Source organism: Phalacrocorax aristotelis, chromosome 3 (genome assembly GCF_949628215.1).
Source record: "Phalacrocorax aristotelis chromosome 3, bGulAri2.1, whole genome shotgun sequence".
NCBI classification, from domain to species: Eukaryota; Metazoa; Chordata; class Aves; order Suliformes; family Phalacrocoracidae; genus Phalacrocorax; species Phalacrocorax aristotelis.
The window spans coordinates 127,442,456-127,462,704 of NC_134278.1; the positions used below are offsets into that span (position 1 = coordinate 127,442,456).

Genomic DNA, 20,249 nt, shown 5'->3' on the forward strand with positions numbered 1-20,249 from the left:
ACGGAGATGCTGGGAGGCCAGCCTTGCACTGTGGTTCAAGGAGACGTGACAGAGGAGGGCCAGAGGACGCCACCAGCTTCCCCAGAGCACGCTCCTTTCCTTCCCCTTCTCCTTCGCAAGGCACTAGAGGTATTTTTGCTCCCTCGTCTTTTTCCTCCCGTTCCCCGCCTCCTCCTGCCCCCACCGCCTCCTAAGCCTTGGCTGCCCGGGATCTCTCTCTGGCCGGCGGGAGGGAGCCATGCCCTACCTGTACCAGGACGCGAAGCCGAGGCCACCCACGCTGCCCGGGGCTGCACGTGCCACCCACAGCTCGGGGAAGACCTACAAGGAGCTGAAGCAGGAGTGCCTGTACAAGGGGATCCTCTTCGAGGACATCGACTTCCCCGCCTGCAACTCCTCGCTCTTCTTCAGTAAAAAGCCACCCATTCCCTTCATCTGGAAGAGGCCCACGGTGAGTATGCTGCTGTGCAGAGGAGGGTGAGCCTTCCTCTCCTTTCTGCCTGCCAAAAGTCAGATGTTGCTGTGCTTTGGGGTTGCAGCAAACGCGTGGCATGTTCAGGGAGACGTGGAGGCGAAGTGCGGGGGGAAACCCTCCCCACTTCAGGGGCAGCGGCGTGGGGTCGGGATGTCGTCCACAAAGAGCTCAAGCTGTGGGATTAGAGGGTTGGAAGGCTTCATCCCACTTCTTAGATGTAGCTCGTTGTACAGCCACACTTCATGGATGTATATTTAGGCACATGCATCAACAACTTGTAATCAGCCTTCTCTCTTACATTATTGCCAGACAAAAGCAATGTTAAAATGAAAATAAGAGGACATGCGAGAAATTAAGGGTAAAATACATTATCATCACGTTTTAACTATGTAAAAATCAAGTGTCATTAATGTAGGAAATTCACAATTAACGTTAAACGTTAAAAATTCAAACTTTTAAACTTTTAGAGACTCTTATACTTCCTTGCTCGCCTCCATCATGAAACACTGAGAAATTATGAACACATGCCATGGTTACTGAGCCATTCAGCAGTAGCCAAGGGCTTGATGAGTTATCTCTTAATGCATCTTGCATAACAATCATTAATAACACTGCAAAAGCCTGAAGCTTCACTAGTCATGCACTCTCAGATCACAAACCCAACATCACTCTGGGTTCCTTCTCCCCACTTAACTCTGTAACTAATAGCCACAGAAAATCTGTGGCTACATTTCATTTCTTTGCTAATGACTGACATTTATTCTCTTTTTCTTCATAGTCTGAAAGCTTCTCTTTTAGTAGAAAACTTTCCTTTGGCGACAGTGATACCAAGAGAGAAAAAGAACAAAATAGGCTTAAAGATGGGTTTAAATTTTGGCTTAACTTAATCCACACTGATAGGCGTTCAAATGCCTCAGCGTCAGCTAATGTAGTGCAAAGCAGAATTAAAGCTATCACTCCTGGACATGTTTCAGCTATGAAACAATAGGGGATCCCTACATATGATAAGTGCAGCCTGTGCCCCAAAACCCAGGTGGGCTATAGAGCTGTCCCCAGGCACAGAATGGGGCTGAGATGCTTTTGGTGCGGTGGCTCTGCAGTGCTGTGGGGCATCAAAAATGCAAGTGCCTGTGACACTAAATCAGAAAGAATGGTTTTCCTTTGGCCAGCCATTAGGTGCTAGTTTGCCTTTTTTTCCCATTTGGGGCTTCACAATAGTTAAATTTCGCTGTAAAATGTGACCAGGAGCAGCTGAGAGCTTGTGTGTCCTTGTTCATGGTACCCAGGGACAGCAGAGAGTGGTCTGTCTTGTAGTTGTTGCAGTCTTCTTCAGGATCTTTCCGTGCTGAACTGGAAACATTTCCAGGATGAGTAAATTACCTGAAATGGGATGTGCCTTTACGCTCCAATTCCCGCCATGCAAAAAGGTGAACTTTTGTGAACTGCGCAGCAAGAAATAAAGCTCAGGGGAGGATGAGAGGATGTGTAAGGGCAGGGGTTTAGTTATGCTCTTCTCTGCCTCCTCAGCATTTAAGCTAAATCAGTTTCATCTCTATTATCCAGCAGGAACAGCAGCAGAATAGAGGCACACTAAACACCGTTTCAAGCTAACTCTTTTTACTTTGCAAGTGGGAAATAGGCTTGGAGCACGTGCCAGGTTAGTTGCCACAGCTGAGCTGGCGAAGCTGTGGTGCCAGAGAGGGTGAGCACAAGAGCACGGCCCCTGTGTACGGTATCTATGTTCAAACTGCTTTTCACGGTGACTGGTTTTTACTTCCTCTCCTACCAGTATTTTACAGTAGCTTGGATGAAGTGTAGCACAACTGTGGGTAATTGCTGGGACAAATAATGTTAGTCTTCAGATTTACACCCTGCTGAGTTTAATCTTTAGTAATGAGAGTAGAGAAGGCTTTCTCATTATTTTGACATCTATACACCTGCATGTATACGCTTTTGTACGCAGCATGATCAAGATCCTCAGCTAGCCCCAATCTGTAAGTCTCCCACTGCAATCAGTGAGCTACATGGATCTGCACCAGATGAATATCTTGCTTTCTACATAAATCGAAACTGCTCTAAGATTCAGAAAGCTATTAAGCAATTTTGTTTAGCAGTCCCTTTTCAGTACAAATTAAACCTTTGAAACTGTACCTTATCAAAATTTTAGAATAATCTGAAGACCTTTTTCTCATTGTATTTCCTCTCCTCTCCTCTCCTCTCCTCTCCTCTCCTCTCCTCTCCTCTCCTCTCCTCTCCTCTCCTCTCCTCTCCTCCTTTTTTCCTTCTTAATTTATATCTAAATCCAACTGCTGGGATAAATTCATTAGCTCAGCGTCTGGGAAAGTTAGACATACAAGTTGAAGAATGAAAAAATCCAAAAAGCAAAAAAGGAAAGACAAATGTGTTTTGCCAATGCCAAATGAGTCTATGGTCTAAGGAGAAAGAAGGAAATTCTCCTCATATGAACAGCCACTGGCAACTGGTGTGACAGATATTGTGTGCTGGAACCAGGCAGAGAAGTGTAATCACAGAAATAAGGCCACCTGAACAGCCTCACCCTCAGCCTTTCTTAGGTCTCCATGTGCCCCTTCTAGCAATGTAAGACAGAGGCGCAGGGGATGCAATTTGTTTTCTTTTGAGTCTAAAGAAACACAGCTTTGATGCAGCATCAGGAGAGCCACAGGTTGCCTTGTTTCATCTCCCTGAGGACTGCACCCCCCTACTTCCAGGCAGTATCCTTGTGCAGGTGAACCCTTGAACTCCCATATGCTGTGCGTGAACGCAAGACCCAGCTCTGGGTTTTGCCCTTTAACATGCTGAAAGCCCTGACACACATTATTATACCATCCAGTCTGAAAATCCCTTTAAAAATTATGTTATTTTTGCAACATCCACATAAAAACTGTAGAATGTGCTTTTGTTTTGTGTAGCAGAGAACGTGACACAGGTGGAGTCAAAACCCCTTCAATTCCTTTTTATTGCTTTTTTATCATTATTTTTGTTTGCTCAGTCTCATAGGAGATTGGAAATATTTTTCCATACATCAGTTGTAGAGCTGTGTAATAAGCAATGAGCCATGAATCGAATCTTCAACCTCATACCAGTGGAAAGGTTTTTTTTACCTCATCCCTTGCTAACACATGGAGTTTCTTGGTAACAGCTAAATACAGTTCTTGCCATGAGAATTCTGTTCCCCAGGAGCAACGGTGCTAAAACAAGGTGTGTTATTAAAGATCAGCTACTTTATCAGCCGCTGTTATATTTATGTCTAAAGGCAGTGAGCTGTGTTTTTTATTGTTCACGGCCAGTCCCAACCAGACGGTGTGTATTTAACAAGCAGGCGGGCCAGGTAAGGAGGAGCTGCTCTTTGATTTCCCTTTACCACTGGGGACACAACGTGCTGCAGGGCATCTGTGGCTGAGGCACAACCTGGCCGCCACCTCAAACGCAGCCCACCCCAGCAAAGGCAAACAAAAAATACGCAAGCCAGCTTCCTCCTGAGTGTTGCCTCCGCAGGGTGAGCTCAGCAGGAGCAGTGCTGATTCACTGGGGAGAGTGTCCTGGCTCCAGCAGCGGCCAGCAGCAGATGCCCCAGCAGCAAGTGCAGAAAGCTGGAAAAAACTATCAATATTCTGCCCTGACGGCCTCACAAAATGCAGCGATACGAACCAAAAGCACCTCTGTTTCCTTCTAGGCAAATGCAGGGGTGAAATGACTGAAAGTGTTCTCTTTTTTCCCCCTCCTTTAATTTTTAAATTTTTTTTGCAAGCTTCTGCCGCTTAGGCAGAAGGGTCTGCTTCCTGCCATAAGGTCTACAATAACATATCAGGGCAGACTGATTAACTACCAGCATGTTCCTCTAGTAATATATTAGACACCCTCCTCCTCCCTCTTCTGTTCTGTTCAATCAATTAAATTCAATTTACAGTTCATGGGAAAGGGGAAAAGAGAGGGGAATTTCTGCCACATTTATTGGTTTACCGCTGTAATTTCTCTATCCAGTTGTGGTGCTAGTAATTGAACTAAAACAGTCAAACGAATGCTTGAGAATTGCTTTAATGCCACCGTGAGCACCAGTCCCTCCGACCTCTAAGCACACACGGGTGGGTTGTGTTAGCTCCTCCTAAAAATTAACTCTGTAAAACAAACAAGGCTGGAGTCTACCTTTGTTGTTTGCTTATTTGAGGAGGAAATGGTCTCATGGTTGTCAGACACTGTATGTTCCAGGTAAATAAAAGGCTTAATAGGGCATTTAAAGGTAAATTTCCAGTTTTAGGGTTTTTTACAGCCATTGAGGGAAAACAAACAAATTAAAAAAAAAACATTAATCAGGGTTGTAGACTAGAGTCAAGGTTCTGGACCAGGTTGTGCTATGATATTTTAACAATTGCGTACAAATTAATAAAGAACGCCAGCCTTTCATTAGCAGCCAGCCAATTATGAAAAAATGAGGACAGCTGATTCTCTACACCTAGTTTTTCGTAGTGGCCGCACTGCTGCAGGATAATATAGCTCATGTGGCACACACCACGCAGCACATCTGGGCTCAGAGTGAGGGTGATATTTTCCTGGCATATTCTAAGCCTTTTCTGTGTCTCCCACTCTCGCAGGACATTGTCAAAGACCCCCAGTTTATCCTTGGAGGAGCCACAAGAACTGACATTTGCCAAGGGGATCTTGGTGAGTGATTCCCCCTGGGTGGATGTGTTCATGCCTACACCCCATGAGGAGCAGCAGAAATAGCCTCACACAGGAGGGGATGTTGTGCCTCCTGAACTGGTGGGAGAGGTGGAGCTGGAGGTACTGCCCATGCTCACCTTGCCCACAGCCACCTCTTTGGTAGCACCCTCCCATCCGTGCCAGGGACCATCCTGGTGCAGTAGGATGCAAGATCAGGAGAGGATCTCTGCATGAGGGTACTGTGAGCCCAAGGGAGCCTTTTGCCTACCGGCACCTCCAAACTGCAGCCCAGTCTGCCCTGGCCAGGCAGGGACAGGCATCCTGGAGACACAGGGGCTGTCTTTTGGATTTCAAGAGGGATGGCAGCTAACTTCATAACATCTCCTCTGGCCCCTACACCACCTTATCCTCCTCTTGAAGGGAAGAAAATGAGGGTCTTTTTCCCCCTTCTCAATTCACAGGTGACTGCTGGTTATTAGCAGCCATAGCTTCTCTCACACTAAATGAAAAAACACTAGCCAGAGTGGTGCCACTGGATCAAAATTTTGGGCCAGATTATGCTGGAATATTTCACTTCCAGGTAAGACGAACATCTGACACAGCATGAAAACATTTCTGTCATTACATGTCACGGTCTATTTTGCAGTGGGGTTGCCGGTTATTGCAGAGTGGATATTCAAAAAACAGGGATTGCGGAGCTTACGCTGTTGTCCGTGTTTTGAGTGACAACCTAGAGGGCTACCCAGCCTCCCACAGGCACACACATAGCCGCTTCTGTTCTGTGCAGAGAAGAATGCCTTTAGAAATCATTTCATATTTTCCAGAGTACACAAACCCCACTTAGGATAAGGCCTTAAAAGAGTTGGACTGGGATCTATAATAGGTGTGTATCTTAAAGGTGTCTTGAATCACTGAGGGGCTGGAGCGTGTCCAGAGAAGGGCAGCGGGGCTGGGGCAGGGTCTGGAGCACAAGTGTGCTGGGGGGCGGCTGAGGGAGCTGGGGGGGTTTAGCCTGGGGAAGAGGGGGCTGAGGGGACCCCTTCTCGCTCTCTGCAACTACCTGAAAGGAGGTTGAAGCAAGGCGGGGGTCAGTCTCTGCTCCCTAGTAACAAGGGACAGGACGAGAGGAAATGGCCTCAAGCTGCACCAGGGGAAGTTTAGGTTGGACATTAGGAAAAACTTCTTCACCGAAAGGGTTGTCAGGCATTGGAACAGGCTGCCCAGGGAGGTGGTTGAGTCTCCAACCCTGGAGGTATTCAAAAGAAGGGTAGACGTGGTGCTTGAGGATATGGTTTAGTGGTGGACTTGGCAGTGATAGGCTAGCAGTTGGACTTGATGATCTTATGGGTCTTTTCCAACCTTAACGATTCTATGATTCTATGTCGTGACCACTTGTGTAGCTACATGAGTGACATTATCCAGACAAGAAGCTACAGTACGGCTCTGCACTTCTGGTCTTTTCTTAAGACAGATTACCCTTCCTTCAGAGCAGCCTAGCATGGTGTAGTGGGAACGGATGACTTACATATGCCTTCTAATTAGCCTATGACTGTCACTAACTTAAAATTAGAAGTGCTGGGACACCAGAGTCCTACGCTCAGGAAATGACATGCTGTCAGCAAACTCATGCCCCACCCTTTCTAAATAGTTTTGGCAGCACAATGAGTGGCTGGATGTAGTGATTGATGACCGATTACCCACCTTCAATGGCCGGTTGGTTTTCCTGCACTCAGCCGAACACAATGAATTTTGGAGTGCCTTACTGGAGAAAGCCTACGCCAAGTAAGTCGCACTGCACATACATAGTTTGCTATTTGTACATACATTATTCAATGTGTAAATACATTATTTACAACTCAAGCGAACATCTTCTATCCAGTATTTTTTGGTGGTGGTGGTGGTGGTGGTTTTTGCATTCGCTGCTGCCCTGATCTAGAGCCATTAGGCCTATCTCTTGTGAGCTGGTCCAGCTTCCAACACATCATTAGGTACAACCCTAGCGAGAGCAGTAGAGTTGGACCAAAGCCTGAATCCTGCCATTTGTGTCTCTTCTGAGACCTCAGTTGATGGTTTTGGCTAACTCTGTATTTTTAAACGATTTGGCAGGTAGCAAGTCACTGACACGCAGTGATATTCAGTCCTTGCCAACCTTACAACTGGCACTAAAGAAAGAAAAGCCCCAGGCTTTAAGGATGTGGAGAAATTAATGAATTAAAAATGCAATTAAGAAGAAAAGCAGAATAATCCCAATACTCCTGCCATATATCCTGGGTATATATTCTGGGGTACTTCTTTTGGCTTCAGTGCCATTGCTGCAATTTTACACCCTTGTGAGAAAGCTCTCAAATGTGGGTAACTTCAAAGCTCTGAAAGCATGTCTCATGGTCAGCATGTGTTTTCCAGGCTGAACGGCAGCTACGAGGCTCTGAAAGGAGGCAGTACAATAGAAGCCATGGAGGATTTCACTGGGGGCGTAGGAGAAATGTATGAGGTTAAAAAGGCTCCTGACAATTTCTATGAAATCCTAGAGAAAGCTCTGAAAAGATGCTCAATGGTGGGCTGCTCTATTGAAGTAAGTAAGAAGTGGGGTCTGAATTTCTCAGTTTAGTTTTGTGCTTTCTGCATTAAAGCCCCCCTACTTTTTAAAGATCGATGAAATGAATGACAAGTAGATGGATATACACTTAACTCTGCAAATAAGCCATGAATGAGATAAGTAATATTAATGTAGTCCTTAGTACGGTTGTTTAAAAGAAAAGAAAAACATTAGTCACTTTTCAGCAGGTGGTGGCCACTGTATTTAAGGCAATAATGACATGAGTACGAGCACTTGGTGAGAGTGAGCTGTATTTCCTGACTTATTTGGTCACTTAGTATTAAAATTGGCCATAGCTTTTTGAGGACTAACTGGTTTCAGAGACTACAAAATTGGTTTTTTTCAGCCCTGAATTCTGTAGCAACACTTGTGGGGACTTGGGGGACTCAAGACAATTTTCAGGATCAGTGTGTTTGTTTGTAAACAGGAGCTGGGGCTTAGGGTATGTCGGGCTTACCCCTCCAGAGACTAAAACCTCCAGCTCTCCCAGAAAAGGTGGGTAGCACATGCATGGGTGGGTTACACTGCTCTGCCAGTGTGTCTGACCCAGGGTAAAAGGAGCCATCCATGTGTCCTTGGCTTTCTGGTGAAAAATTCCAGAGCTGCCCAACAGCAAGAGTGAAAGCTCCGTTGCTGTTCCTTGCTGACTGCGCTGAGCGGGAAAGGCAGTTCAGAAACAAAAGTGTGCTAGATTTCTCCACCGGAATGTGCAGCTGGAGAAAAAGGTTTCAGAGCAAATGAAATAGCCCACCAAGCAAAAAACGTTTAATTTCCCTTTCATGCACTCACAGCAAAGGCAAAGGAAGTGCCCAGGCTGGGGGAGAAAAAGAGACGCTTTTGTTTGCCCTCTGCCCAAGATCCTCATCATTGAACTTTTGGCTGAGCTGAGGGAGACCTGTTGTCTCAAACCCATTGCCTGCCTGACTGAAAGCAGGGCTTTTCCACAAGCTCTCTCTTTTACTCCAGACTGTAACCTCAACTTTGGCATTTAGTGTTTTCCAATTTGAGTCTCCCTTTCTCTCCTGATGAAGCTTTGCTGCTTGCAAAGACTAATTAAACATTCGTTGGACTAGAGAGAGAGCGTGATACTCACCTGACTGATGGGACCCTTCACTGCCATCACCACTCCACCAATGCCTTTTTACAAGAAATTAGACCATATCAACACTTGATCACAGTCTAAGAGCATCTTTTCCCATCCTTTAGCTGATATAAATTACATTTGAATGGTAGTTAAGATTTTGGTCCTGGAAATGTAGATGAAGTTGATACAAAACCACAGGGCTGGCAAAGGTATTTCAGCCTGGAACCATGTTATTTTCCCTCTGAGTGAACAACGCTAAAAAACCAATCCTTTCCTTTCCTCAAAGGGCACCATTGCACCATCACTGTCTGCCTCAGGCAGACAGCCAAGTTCCCTGTTCATAGTACTGGTTAGCCGTTGACCTCCCACCTGATGCTTGGAAGGGACCAGGTGGCACCACTTGTGATCTCACTCTGAAGAGAGAAATTCACATTTTTTCTCCCCATATTTCAGACCAGCAGCGCTGCCGAGTCAGAAGCCAAAACCCCCTTTGGCCTTATAAAGGGCCACGCTTACTCCGTGACTGGCATCGACGAGGTACGTTCAGCAGCGTGGGGCAAGGAGAGACCAGGGGAAAAGATAAGGGAGTGTCCTCCCACCTCAGGTGACAGGGGGAAGTTATCCTCAGGGAGTTATCCAAATTCCCACCCCTCTTTCCCTCCCCCATCTCCTGCAGCAGTCTGCACCCTTTGCCCAGCCATTACACCAGCTTGCCCAGGCTCTGCACACGGGGGAGGTCCTGCTCCCTAGCAACTGACTCTTGGTATTTTCTCTATATTTTTCTTTTCCAGGTGAGGTATCGGGGCCAGCAAGTGCGGCTCATAAGGATAAGGAACCCCTGGGGACAGGTCGAGTGGAACGGCCCTTGGAGCGACAGGTATCCCGTACTCGCTGGCCTCACAAAGGCCAAATCCCAGCTGCTGCTCCACAGTTAGCTTTCTGCAGCCCCAGCTCTTCCACAGAAAATTAAATCAAGGGTTTGCACATGCATAACAGTATTATTGCCGTACTAACATCCCACCCTCAGTATTTTCAAAGCTACTCAATTATGGGGACCCTGACAGGGTTGTTTAGTCCTCAAAATCTAGCATTAGCAAAAATCATGCATTAATATAAATGGGATAAGTGAATTTTAAGACAGTCCCAACTGGAAAAAATTATACATTTAGAGTGATTTTTTGTTTATTTTTTTTGCAAGCCTGTTGCTGTAGTACTTGTAACACAACATCCATACTTTGTCCTACTGCAGACAAGCTGGAAACTGATATTTCATTACCCCCTTTAAGTAGCTTATGAGTTTCTAGCTTCATTTACTGTTTTGAGTTTCTAAACACGCCAGGAATAGGAAGGAACCTTAAAGGTTGATCATTAAATGAGACCCTCTCCATGTGGTACCCACCAAGGTTGTGGAAGCACCCAAAACCAACACAGGATTGGTCTGAAAACCACTCTATTTTTACTACCAAAGGTACACAAAGTGCAAATAATACAGAAGAAAAATAATTAGAGAGTAAAAAGCAATACTGCATTCCCCTCCAACATACGCTTTTCAATATATTTTTGCATATATGCATTGTTTCAGTTTTGTTTCACTTCCTTCTACAAAGTTTTTTTTATTTACACAGATATAGAGGAGCCATAACCTGCCTGGCCCTTTAAAATTGCTGAGACACATAGTCGTCTGTAGGACTACTTTGAATGTCCCTGTCCTTAACAGGGCTCAGAAATAAATTAATTATTTCCACATCAGCTCTGAACCTTTTTTATCTTGAAAACAAATGTGGATAATGGCGTATATAATGAGTGATTAAATCTCAAAAAAACCTGGAGAGGTTAAGATCAGGAGAGGCCTCTGGCAATTTGTGCTGTTTATTGAAAAGGCTGTCCCTGCAAAGCGGAGCTCTGACTCTGCGCTTTGGAGGTTTTTCAGAACTCAAGGTGCAGGGAGGCTCACAGGTCAATACAGGAGTCTGCATTAATATTTCGCAGTGGTTGCTGGACTTAAAAACCTCAACACAAGGTGCCTGCTGCTCCCTGTTTATTATGTCCGACTGGAAACGTAGTAGGGGATCAACTCTGTGCAGGAAAAGGAGCCTATTCAGTTCCCACTGACCTAATTTTGAAGAAACATCTGGCCCTAAATTGCTGACAAACATAAAAGAGGAGATGGTGCTACAGATGGAAAATGGATTTAAGGAGGCGTGTGACTTACCAAAATCTTGAGGTTTCCCAATAGCCACCTTATACCCGACACCGACACCAGACACCAGGATGTCCCAACTCTGAGTGCAGGCAGTAACTCACACAGGACCATCCTGGAGCAGCTTTGGGACCTTTGGCCAGGTCCTGCTTCCAGCTACATTAGTTGGGTCTCTAAGACCACGAGTAGTAGCAGGATTTGGGAAACCTCTTAAATGCATCTGTGTTTGTGTGAGCCGCTCAAAAATAACACATCCAGAAGAAGAACAGCCTGCTGCTGTGACCAGCAAGTCATTCTGAGCCAGGGAAAATTAATTGCCATGTACCCATCATAAAGCTCGACTTTTTCTTGCAGCTCTCCGGAGTGGCGCTCAGTCAGCCCATCAGAGCAGAGGCGCCTATCTCAGGCAGCCCTGGATGATGGAGAGTTCTGGTAAGCCATAGCTTTTTCAGGTGTGTAGCTCTAGTTGGAAATCAAGGTGCAAGTGACCAAGACAAGCAATAAGGAAGAAGTCTCTGTGTGAGGAAATGTTCGCTTGCTGCCTAGGAGAGGGCAGGTAGAGTGCTCACTTGGATTTCTGTGTGTTTCATGTGTGCCCATGTCTATTTTAATAACAAAAAGCATTTTAAAAGTCAGCTTAGTTAATCGCATTAGCATATTTCAAATACTGTGTGTCGCCCATGAATGTAACACCCTTTAAATCCTTCCCATGAACAAAGGCAGGCTCTACAGAAGGGACCATTTTATTGCAGCGTATCACTTACGAAATGCCTTCAGGGTTGATGCTAGGCATACACTGGAAGGCAAGGGAGTCCTGAGAAGCAATACTGCTTGTAATGAAAGCAAAAGTACACCAAGATATGTGTGAAATGATGGAAAATTTTAAGAAATGAAATGGAAAAAAAAGTGGTAGAAATTGCTTTAGAAGTGTGAAGTGTTCTTGATGCCAAATTCCCGCTCTCAGACAGAGCAGATGGCTGACTTGCACATGATCCCTCCCTGTATCAACCATGCTGTGCACTACCGACAAGGTGTCTGGTCACATTTTCTAGGCCCAGATGCTTATGTCTTTTACACAGAGGTAAATCTCGAGAGGTACGCAGTGGGGCTATCCCAGATTTTTCCCACAAGTTAAACCAAAGTTCAACTTTAGGCCTGGAAAGTGACTTGAGATAGACAACGCAGCACATTAAGTCACATAAAATTATATATCCCAAACTTCGATAGCGCTGGAGGGAAGTGGGTCCAGCGGCTGACCCATTACTTAAATTTTTTTTTACACAGGACACTCCGAGTTACCTTGCTAGTCACATTGCAAATGCAGGAGGGCATTTCCAGTTTTTCCAAAAAGCCTTTGTGGGTTTTTTTTTTGTGTCTGTATTTGACCCAGCTATAGCTGGAGCTTATGGGGTGAAAGAAAAGGAGGCAAAGACTTTACCTGGAACCCATGTAACTCCAGCAAGTCTCTCAATACAGGGTACGACTTAAAGCCTGACTGTGTAAAGGAGGTACAAGTGTGTAAGTAGGCATCAAGTGAGCAATGAAATTCATGAAAAGTTGACTGTCCAACAGAGCTAAGCTGATAGTTCAGTAAGTCCTCGCAAGGTCAGGAAAAATTAATGAGGTTGAGCATACCCAGACAAATGTTGGCCTTCCTCATGCAGCATTTTAGCCATTCAGAGCAAAACCAAAAGCCATTATGACTGAAATTACTGCCGATGAGGTTAAGCGGACAAAAGTCATATGCAGAAGATAAGAAATGCTTCCAAAACCGGTCAGGTAAGTTTCATACCACCTAAAACCTCCACCCAGTCCATTAGACTTATTTTTGCTAATGCCTTTTGACTTCTGTGTACTTCTCTAAGGAGTGTTTGCCTCTTTGCCCCGTCTAAGCCACACCTTGATGGTTTCCCCATCAGGCTTCACATATAGGCTTTGCATGAGCAATAACATGATGTACCACTAAAGACATTAAAACGGTCAGATGAGGAAAGAGCTGAACATAGCTGCTTCTCTCCGGCTTTCAGGTTGCTCCTACTGTGGTTTTTACTGATGCAGTTTAGCTGAGGAGATGGTGAATGAGCTATATTCCTACTTCTGCAGCTGAGGACCTTCAGCCGGTCTATTCACCACTCCTGGCGGTGACTTGGCTGGCCTCCCTGGAAAGCTGGGGTAATCTTTATGAGGTGCTTTGAAACCTGCTGCTAGAAGTAGTGAGTAGCAAAGTAATTATGTCATAAAAAGTTGATAACATGTTCTCCATGACATGCATTATCTTTGGACTTAGCAAATCCTGTAAGGTGCAATGGGGCTTTTCTCCTTGTTGACCACACCAGGTCTACTGAAGTAGTCTTAATACCAAGTTTTACAGTCAGCAAGATCTTTGTATGTAATTTCTTAATTTGTCTGGAAGCTGAAAGGGAGCCCTGCTTTGCACTCATGAACAACTTCTGTAACTGTGCCGCAGGTTTTGGACCCAGCTTAGTCCATGTTTTCACTGCACACAAAGCAATGGTCATTTCTCCTACACAGGCTCATTTATGTTAAATGAAAGAGAAGAAGAGTAAGAAGAAATATACCTGTTTATTCTCATGTATTGTGTTAGATTTCATCCTAGGTAGAACAGGAAGTCTAGAAGGAAGGATGGTGCAGCAAGGGAAGTTAGATCAAAAACTATGGAACATTTAAAGCAAGATAAGTGTCATATCACCAGTGTCTTCAGTCGATGCAAAAAGGCAGCACAGCTGTAGAGGACTACATGGGATAAGGCAGCCAAGGTGGGAAATGTGGTCTAATAAGAACTTTTATCCCTTTTGTTCTTTGGATTTGTAAGGACTGAAGAAAATCTTCATGGTAACATGCTGAGGGCCTGCCGACCTCATTAACTACCCCAAAGATATTTTGGCTACATATTAGCTGTTCAGATCAGTCTTGTCCAGATGCTTCTACTAGATGCGAAGACGGCACCCTGCTGTTGGCTAAGAAATGAGCTTCTCACTCATTCTAGTCCCTTCCCTACTAAAATCAGAGGGTCAGAGTCTTCTCTTCCCTTCACCAGTACAAATCCAGGACAGCCCTAGGGAAGTCAGAACAGGTGTTTTACCCCTTAGGAGCCAAATCTGATCTACAAAGCACAACACCTTCATCTGCTTTGCAGCATGTTTCCAAAGAGCCCAAAATTGCATAGTGTGGCCAGGAAATGGAGCCACTGAGATTTTGCCATGCTGCCCCGGCTCTAGTGCACTGACCATCAAAGTGAGAATTAGCAGTGCCTAGGGCTAGCAGCACATAGGAACAGCTGACAAGAAGGACAGAGCTCAGGAAAGCAAACCCTGCTGTTTCTTACCACACTAAAAACAGGGTGTAAAATGGCCCATAGCAAGTGTAAATCAATACCACCACAGACATTTATTTCTTATGCAGCAGAAAAAATGGACCTAGCTGTGTTTTGTGAGCTACACTGAGGGCTCGCTAGGTCCTGCCTGTCACTGCTGCAGGTAAACATGCAGTCTTGGAGAGCTTTGCTCTCCTGCTACTCCATTTTGTTGTTAGGCATCAGCCATTGGAGGAAAAGGGTAGCTATAGACGTTCATGTTAGAGAGGAGATCAATTTCTGTATGTTATTTCTGTGGTCTGTGGAGAGAGAGAGGCTTATAGGAAGATATATAAATATATATATATATGAGCAGGGTAGTTTCAACCAGCCCAGTCTAGCAGCTCAAAAACGTCCATACTGTGGTATTTGCTTCCTCCTTCCCATGGCCATGTATATGTGTCCACCTTGGGTATAAAATATATGTAGTGTAATCTACGTGACACGGTAGCAGGCAGCAGTGTCCATACCACCTTCAAGGGCAGGTTGGAGCCACTATCAAGTCCGAACACACTTTTTGTCTCTTGTGTTTGATGTATGTTTTTGCTAGGACAAGGTCTCAGGCACCCATAAAGGAGGGGAGGGTGACCAACTTGAGCCTAGGCACCTTAGCAGAGGCTCAAATGTGGTTTCAACTGCAGTGTGGAGAGGTTAATCATACCACAGCTTGGCTAATCCATCACCACGTGTCCCTTGTAGTCCTGTCATGTGGCTGGTATTGAAGACACAGCTGATTTGTAGGCAGATACAGCTCCTGCACAGATGCCTGCCGTCCTTTGGTTGGTGCTTTGGCAATATAGATGCAGCCATTAAGGCTGAATAAAATCAAAAGGGTTATAGTGTAAAAAGAACGGTATAAGAGATGTCAGAATCAGACCCAGACAATACAGTTACTTGTGTTTTACACTACAGTGAGTGAGAGCTAGCTTCTCCCCTGGCATACATCAGCATATCTCCACGGACACTGAAACTATTCAGATCCACAGGAGCTGATGATCTGGCCCTGGGCCTCTGGGGCGTAGATAGTTCTGCTGAGCATCCTTCACTGAAGTGAATGACTGTCTGTTCCTTCCCATGCCTTTTGCTCAGGATGAAATTTGAAGACTTCAAAGTGCACTTTGATAAAGTTGAGATCTGCAACCTGACTCCAGATGCCCTAGAAGACAGCACTACCCACAAGTGGGAGGTGACCGTCCACCAGGGAAGCTGGGTCCGGGGATCCACCGCAGGAGGATGTAGAAATTTTCTAGGTAAACAGATACTTCTTTGAAAATGAGAAACAGACACTGAAATCTTTACCCACCCTCAGCCACCTCTCCTGTTACCCCATAGCCAGAATTGTGGGTGCAGGCCGGGCCAGCTGAGTCTTGGCTAGCAGGAACCAGCCAAAGGGACAAATGTTCATATGGTCCCACTTGAGACTTTGTGGTAAAGAGCCTGCTTTCTTTGGCTCTCAGGTTCATTGGATCTGATGTGCCTCTCATTTACATTTGCATGAGCAGGACTAGCTCCAAATAAGTCACTTAAACTGCAGCAGTAAGTGTAAAATGAGACAAAAATCCAGCTCAGCCAGCAGGTTTATGTGGCTCTGAAGTAGCATCACGGATCCGAACTGTGTTATGCCAGACTGGCACCAGCACTATGGGATCATTGTAGCTATGTATTTTTAACAAAATCCCATCTGACAACTTTATTTAAACCATGGTAACTTAATAAAATATCAGGCCTAAAATCTTTCTACACCTAGTTCCATGAAGGACTTTGGGATTTGGCTTATTTTCTGCAGAGCTTAGTGGAAAGAAGCATGACAGCTAATGGAAAAACTAAATTTGAGCAAAACCTCAGCTTAATTGTCCTTTTTGTCTCTTTTTTTTTTTTTTTTTTTTTTTTTTTTTTTTGTGGTACTAGTAATGGTGGTATTATTGTTCCGAGGCAAGAAACTCTCTGGTGTTCTTTACATTGGCAGAGACTTTCTGGACAAATCCACAAATCAAGCTACGTTTGACAGGGAAAGACGACGGACAAGATGACTGCACATTCATAGCAGCACTGATGCAAAAGGATCGCCGTAAACTCAAGAAACTCGGCGCTGAAATGCTAACCATCGGCTACTCTATTTATGAGGTACTCTATTGCTTTTGCAGTGCAGTAGCCACACTACCAGTATCTTTCTCTGGGTTTGTACCCCTGCCAGTCACCATGTATTTTTAGGGCCCTTGTTCTTAAAATAATCTTCTCAGTTACATCAATCCCATGGAGAATTTTGCTGTGGTTGGGGCAGAGTCCTGTCAGAGGAGGATTTAGGAGTCCCTGGGGGGTCACGGGCTCCCAGGATAGACTCCTCAGCCCCATGATTCTGCCATCCCCTGCCTGGCTCCAGGAGAGGGGACAGTGCTTTTTGTGAGCCTGTTGGGGCACATCACACACAAGGGTGCCTGCCCCTGAGTGAGGTTGGGACTGGCAAATCTGTTGTCACTGCTCTGTGACACACTGCCTGGCATGGTGATGTTTAATGGCAGAGAATGTTTAAGCAGGAAGACAATGTCCCAGAGTCCTCTTAGACTGCCTTCTGGGTGGGAAAGGATGACTGGTAACGGGTCCTTGCCATAATGTGGGAGCTAGGTTGCTGTGAGCACCTGGGTGAAGGGATGAGAGCCAGGGTCACAGCCAGGAGAGAGGCTTGTGCCAGGTAGAGTTTGGATCTGTGATTGGGAAAGGGAAAAATACGGCCCCCGGCACACTCCGGCCAGTGCAGTGCTGCCTTTGTTTCCCATCCTAGAGCCCCGGCAAAGATGGACATTTGGGAAAAGACTTCTTCAGGTACCATGCCTCCAAGGCCAGGAGCAAAACCTACATAAATTTAAGGGAAGTATCTAACCGATTCAAGCTGCCGCCGGGCGATTACATTCTTGTTCCGACGACGTTTGAGCCACACCAGGAGGCAGATTTCTGCCTGAGGATTTTCTCTGAGAAGAAGGCCATCACTGAGTAAGTCAGCAGCGAGCCCCAGGCCCTCCGGCGCTTGCCTGCGCGTGGGGCCAGAGGCTGCTGGGGACGGTCTGGCTGCCAGGCACCCAGCCCTACAGCCGAGCCCTGGCGTGGAAAGCTCCCGATGGTTTTTTTTTTTTGCATTTGCCTGTTTTTGCTAAACGTGGCCTTTGTTTTTTGGAGAGGAGTTTAGGAGGTGGGGAAATAGGGCTTGTCATAGTGAATCTGCGGGAAGGTTGGCAAGGAAGAGTTGCTGGCTGCCTGATACTGTTCGGGAATCTGTGAATGCAGAAGTGTTTGTTTCCTCCCACAGATTGTCCAAATGACAGGTGTATACTTAAAAGGGGTATTGAGGAAATTGTGTGCATAACGAATAAAGAATGAGGTGAATTCTTTAGGAAACGGCATGCACAGCTGTGCCCTCCCTGAGTCCTACTTAAAGTCTGTTCTAAGGGATTATACCAAAATTTAAACAGTGCAAAAATCTGATTGCCTGGTGAATTTTATCTAAACTTAACCTGTTCAGTAGAAAATGCAGCTTTATCATTGACCTCTGGAAAATCTAATAAGCAAGCTACCACCCCAAGCAGATGTTGAATATCTCCAGATACCAAATAAGGTTTTGTTTTCTCCAGGGATCTAGATGAAAACGTTGCCATTGATCTCCCTGAGGTAAGTCTACAGAGTTGAAATAGGAAGAGAATAGCTCAGCAGAAGCCGGCACACACCGCTCTTACTGTCTTTGGCTAAAACACATTCATTTCACAGGAATGTTACACAATTGCCAGCTTTGTATATGTGACTGAAACAGTCAGTTCTGCTGAATATGGTCAAAGAGCTGTAACAATCAAAACCATAATAATTATGCCTCTGCATCTGCTTCAAGGCAGTCGCGTCAGCAAGCGTCAGAGGCGGGTGTGAGCCACTGTGGGTGCGCTGAAAGCACACCCGTTAGCGCTGGGGAGGCACATGTCCATTCACATCTTTTAAAATTGTATTTATTATGAAAAAATAAGAGGCAAGAAAATGTCCACAGCCCTACATTCATTTTACATACAAATATCTTTATTTTACTTATTAGTATCTGCAGGGCTTGCAAGGGGATGCTTGATACATGCTTGTGCCTACTAAAACGATTAAACTATTTTTGTTTCTGAATGGCCTGGTTTGCCTGCTAAGCACTAATTGCAGCTGTGTCTGAATCAGCTCCTGTTTAAATGTATCCCTGCAAATAAGGCATTAATTGTGGTGTGCCTTCCCATGGAAAGCCAGGATCTCATCTGTCCCTCTTTAGTAAAACTCTCCTCCAGGGACCAGCTAACAAGTTTGTCTCCATTTCTGGGAACTCAGGGCCATGTTCAGTAGCAAAGTAAATCTGTTCACCTGTCCCAGCGTCATTAAGTGACTGCATCCAAACTCAAGCAGAAGGAAGTGAGGAACACACATACGGTCAAAAAAAGTGTGACCAAGCAATGTCACCAGGGTCACTCTGACGACAGCACCCATGTTGTATCTTCTGTGGGTAGAGAAAACAAAACCTGATTCTTTGTTTCCTGTGCTGTGCTGTTAGCTTCTTTTCCCTCACTTTTCTGGCCGAAGAACTCCTCTCTGTTCACACAGTCACCCCAACTCTAGCAGTGGCTCTCCGCTACTGCACCTCCCAGCTCATCAGCATAGACTGGAGCCTGGGCTCTACTCCCCTGCAACTGCACTGGGGCACTCGGCTGGCAGCCAGCTGGAAGTGCTTCCAGGCTCGGGATGGCACTAGGTAACGTGCCCAAGTGCAGCCACCTCTGGCTGGTGCTCTCAAGAAGGGCCGAAGTTGCTGGATGATGCCACTGGAAAGAGCTCATGGTAGAGCTATGGTTGCTCAAGGCCCAGGGAAGCAGAGTAGCACAGGGGTGGGATGAGAGGAGAGGTGTTTTCCAGGATGGGTGCTCTTGGTTCTGATGTAGCCAAGGCAACAGCACACTACGCAATCGCCCAGGCAAAGGAAATGAGGGGGTGAGACTCCCCTTGGGCAGCTAGATGGTTGGGAGGCCTCAGGTCTAGCAATGTTCAGGAGCATGCGTACCCTTGTTTTAAGGCATACTATGGTCCCCTGATGCACAGAGGGGCTATGTGCAGGAGAAATGTCATAGTTTACAATTACTTATGGTTTATAATGACTTGTGTGGTTGATGTTGCAGCCTTTAAACCCAACCCCAAGCCTACAAGAAACTGAAGAAGAAAAGCAGTTCCGGGAACTGTTTGAACAGATTGCAGGAAAGGTGAGTAGTGCAAAACCCTTGTGGGTCATATCAAGAAGTAGAAAGAGGGAAGACACTTCTGCTCCCACCCAGGGCCAGGTGAAATGAAAATTAGGTATTTTGGGAGGAGTATGCTTAGTTGTAGTGTGTTGTTTGGGCACCAGGTGTCACCATGCCTTGTAGCTAGATGGAGGAGGGTGCAGTCCCTGGTGAGCAAGCAGAACCAAAGCTAGAATGCAAGCTCTGAGGGAGCCTACCTGGTTCGGTGTCCAGCTGCAGTTTATTTTCCTTTGAATCAATGGTTCCCACTTGATATCTCCTTCAGACAGCCTTATGCACAGCAGCACTCCTGTATTTGCCAGCCCTTTAGTTTTTAGCCTTTTCTGGCTTTTGTATGGTACTCTTTTCCTGAACTGCAATAAAGTACAGATGAGTGATGTTTGTGTTTTCTGAGGTTTTTGGTACGTCTGATTACAGAAACATTCAAGTAACAGATGCTGCACCTTTTTTTTTTTTACTTTAGGACATGGAGATAGATGCAGAAGAACTCAAATATGTTCTAAATGCTGTTTTAAAAAAAAGTAAGTGCTGATAACCCATAAGT

The 20,249-nt window shown here is 45.5% G+C and overlaps 1 protein-coding gene across 1 annotated transcript in view; it reads left to right on the top strand.

The window, feature by feature from the left end:
- Nucleotides 1-20,249, top strand: part of CAPN9 (calpain 9) — a 27,841-nt gene continuing 7,592 nt past the window's right edge. The window contains exons 1-14 of the mRNA XM_075089529.1: nucleotides 1-451; nucleotides 5,086-5,155; nucleotides 5,617-5,735; nucleotides 6,804-6,937; nucleotides 7,559-7,727; nucleotides 9,289-9,372; nucleotides 9,627-9,712; nucleotides 11,390-11,467; nucleotides 15,498-15,658; nucleotides 16,375-16,532; nucleotides 17,188-17,396; nucleotides 18,032-18,068; nucleotides 19,586-19,666; nucleotides 20,169-20,226. Of these exons, the coding sequence (XP_074945630.1) occupies nucleotides 239-451; nucleotides 5,086-5,155; nucleotides 5,617-5,735; nucleotides 6,804-6,937; nucleotides 7,559-7,727; nucleotides 9,289-9,372; nucleotides 9,627-9,712; nucleotides 11,390-11,467; nucleotides 15,498-15,658; nucleotides 16,375-16,532; nucleotides 17,188-17,396; nucleotides 18,032-18,068; nucleotides 19,586-19,666; nucleotides 20,169-20,226 (1,657 nt within the window). The 5' untranslated portion in view covers nucleotides 1-238. The remainder of the gene's footprint in view (nucleotides 452-5,085; nucleotides 5,156-5,616; nucleotides 5,736-6,803; nucleotides 6,938-7,558; nucleotides 7,728-9,288; nucleotides 9,373-9,626; nucleotides 9,713-11,389; nucleotides 11,468-15,497; nucleotides 15,659-16,374; nucleotides 16,533-17,187; nucleotides 17,397-18,031; nucleotides 18,069-19,585; nucleotides 19,667-20,168; nucleotides 20,227-20,249) is intronic.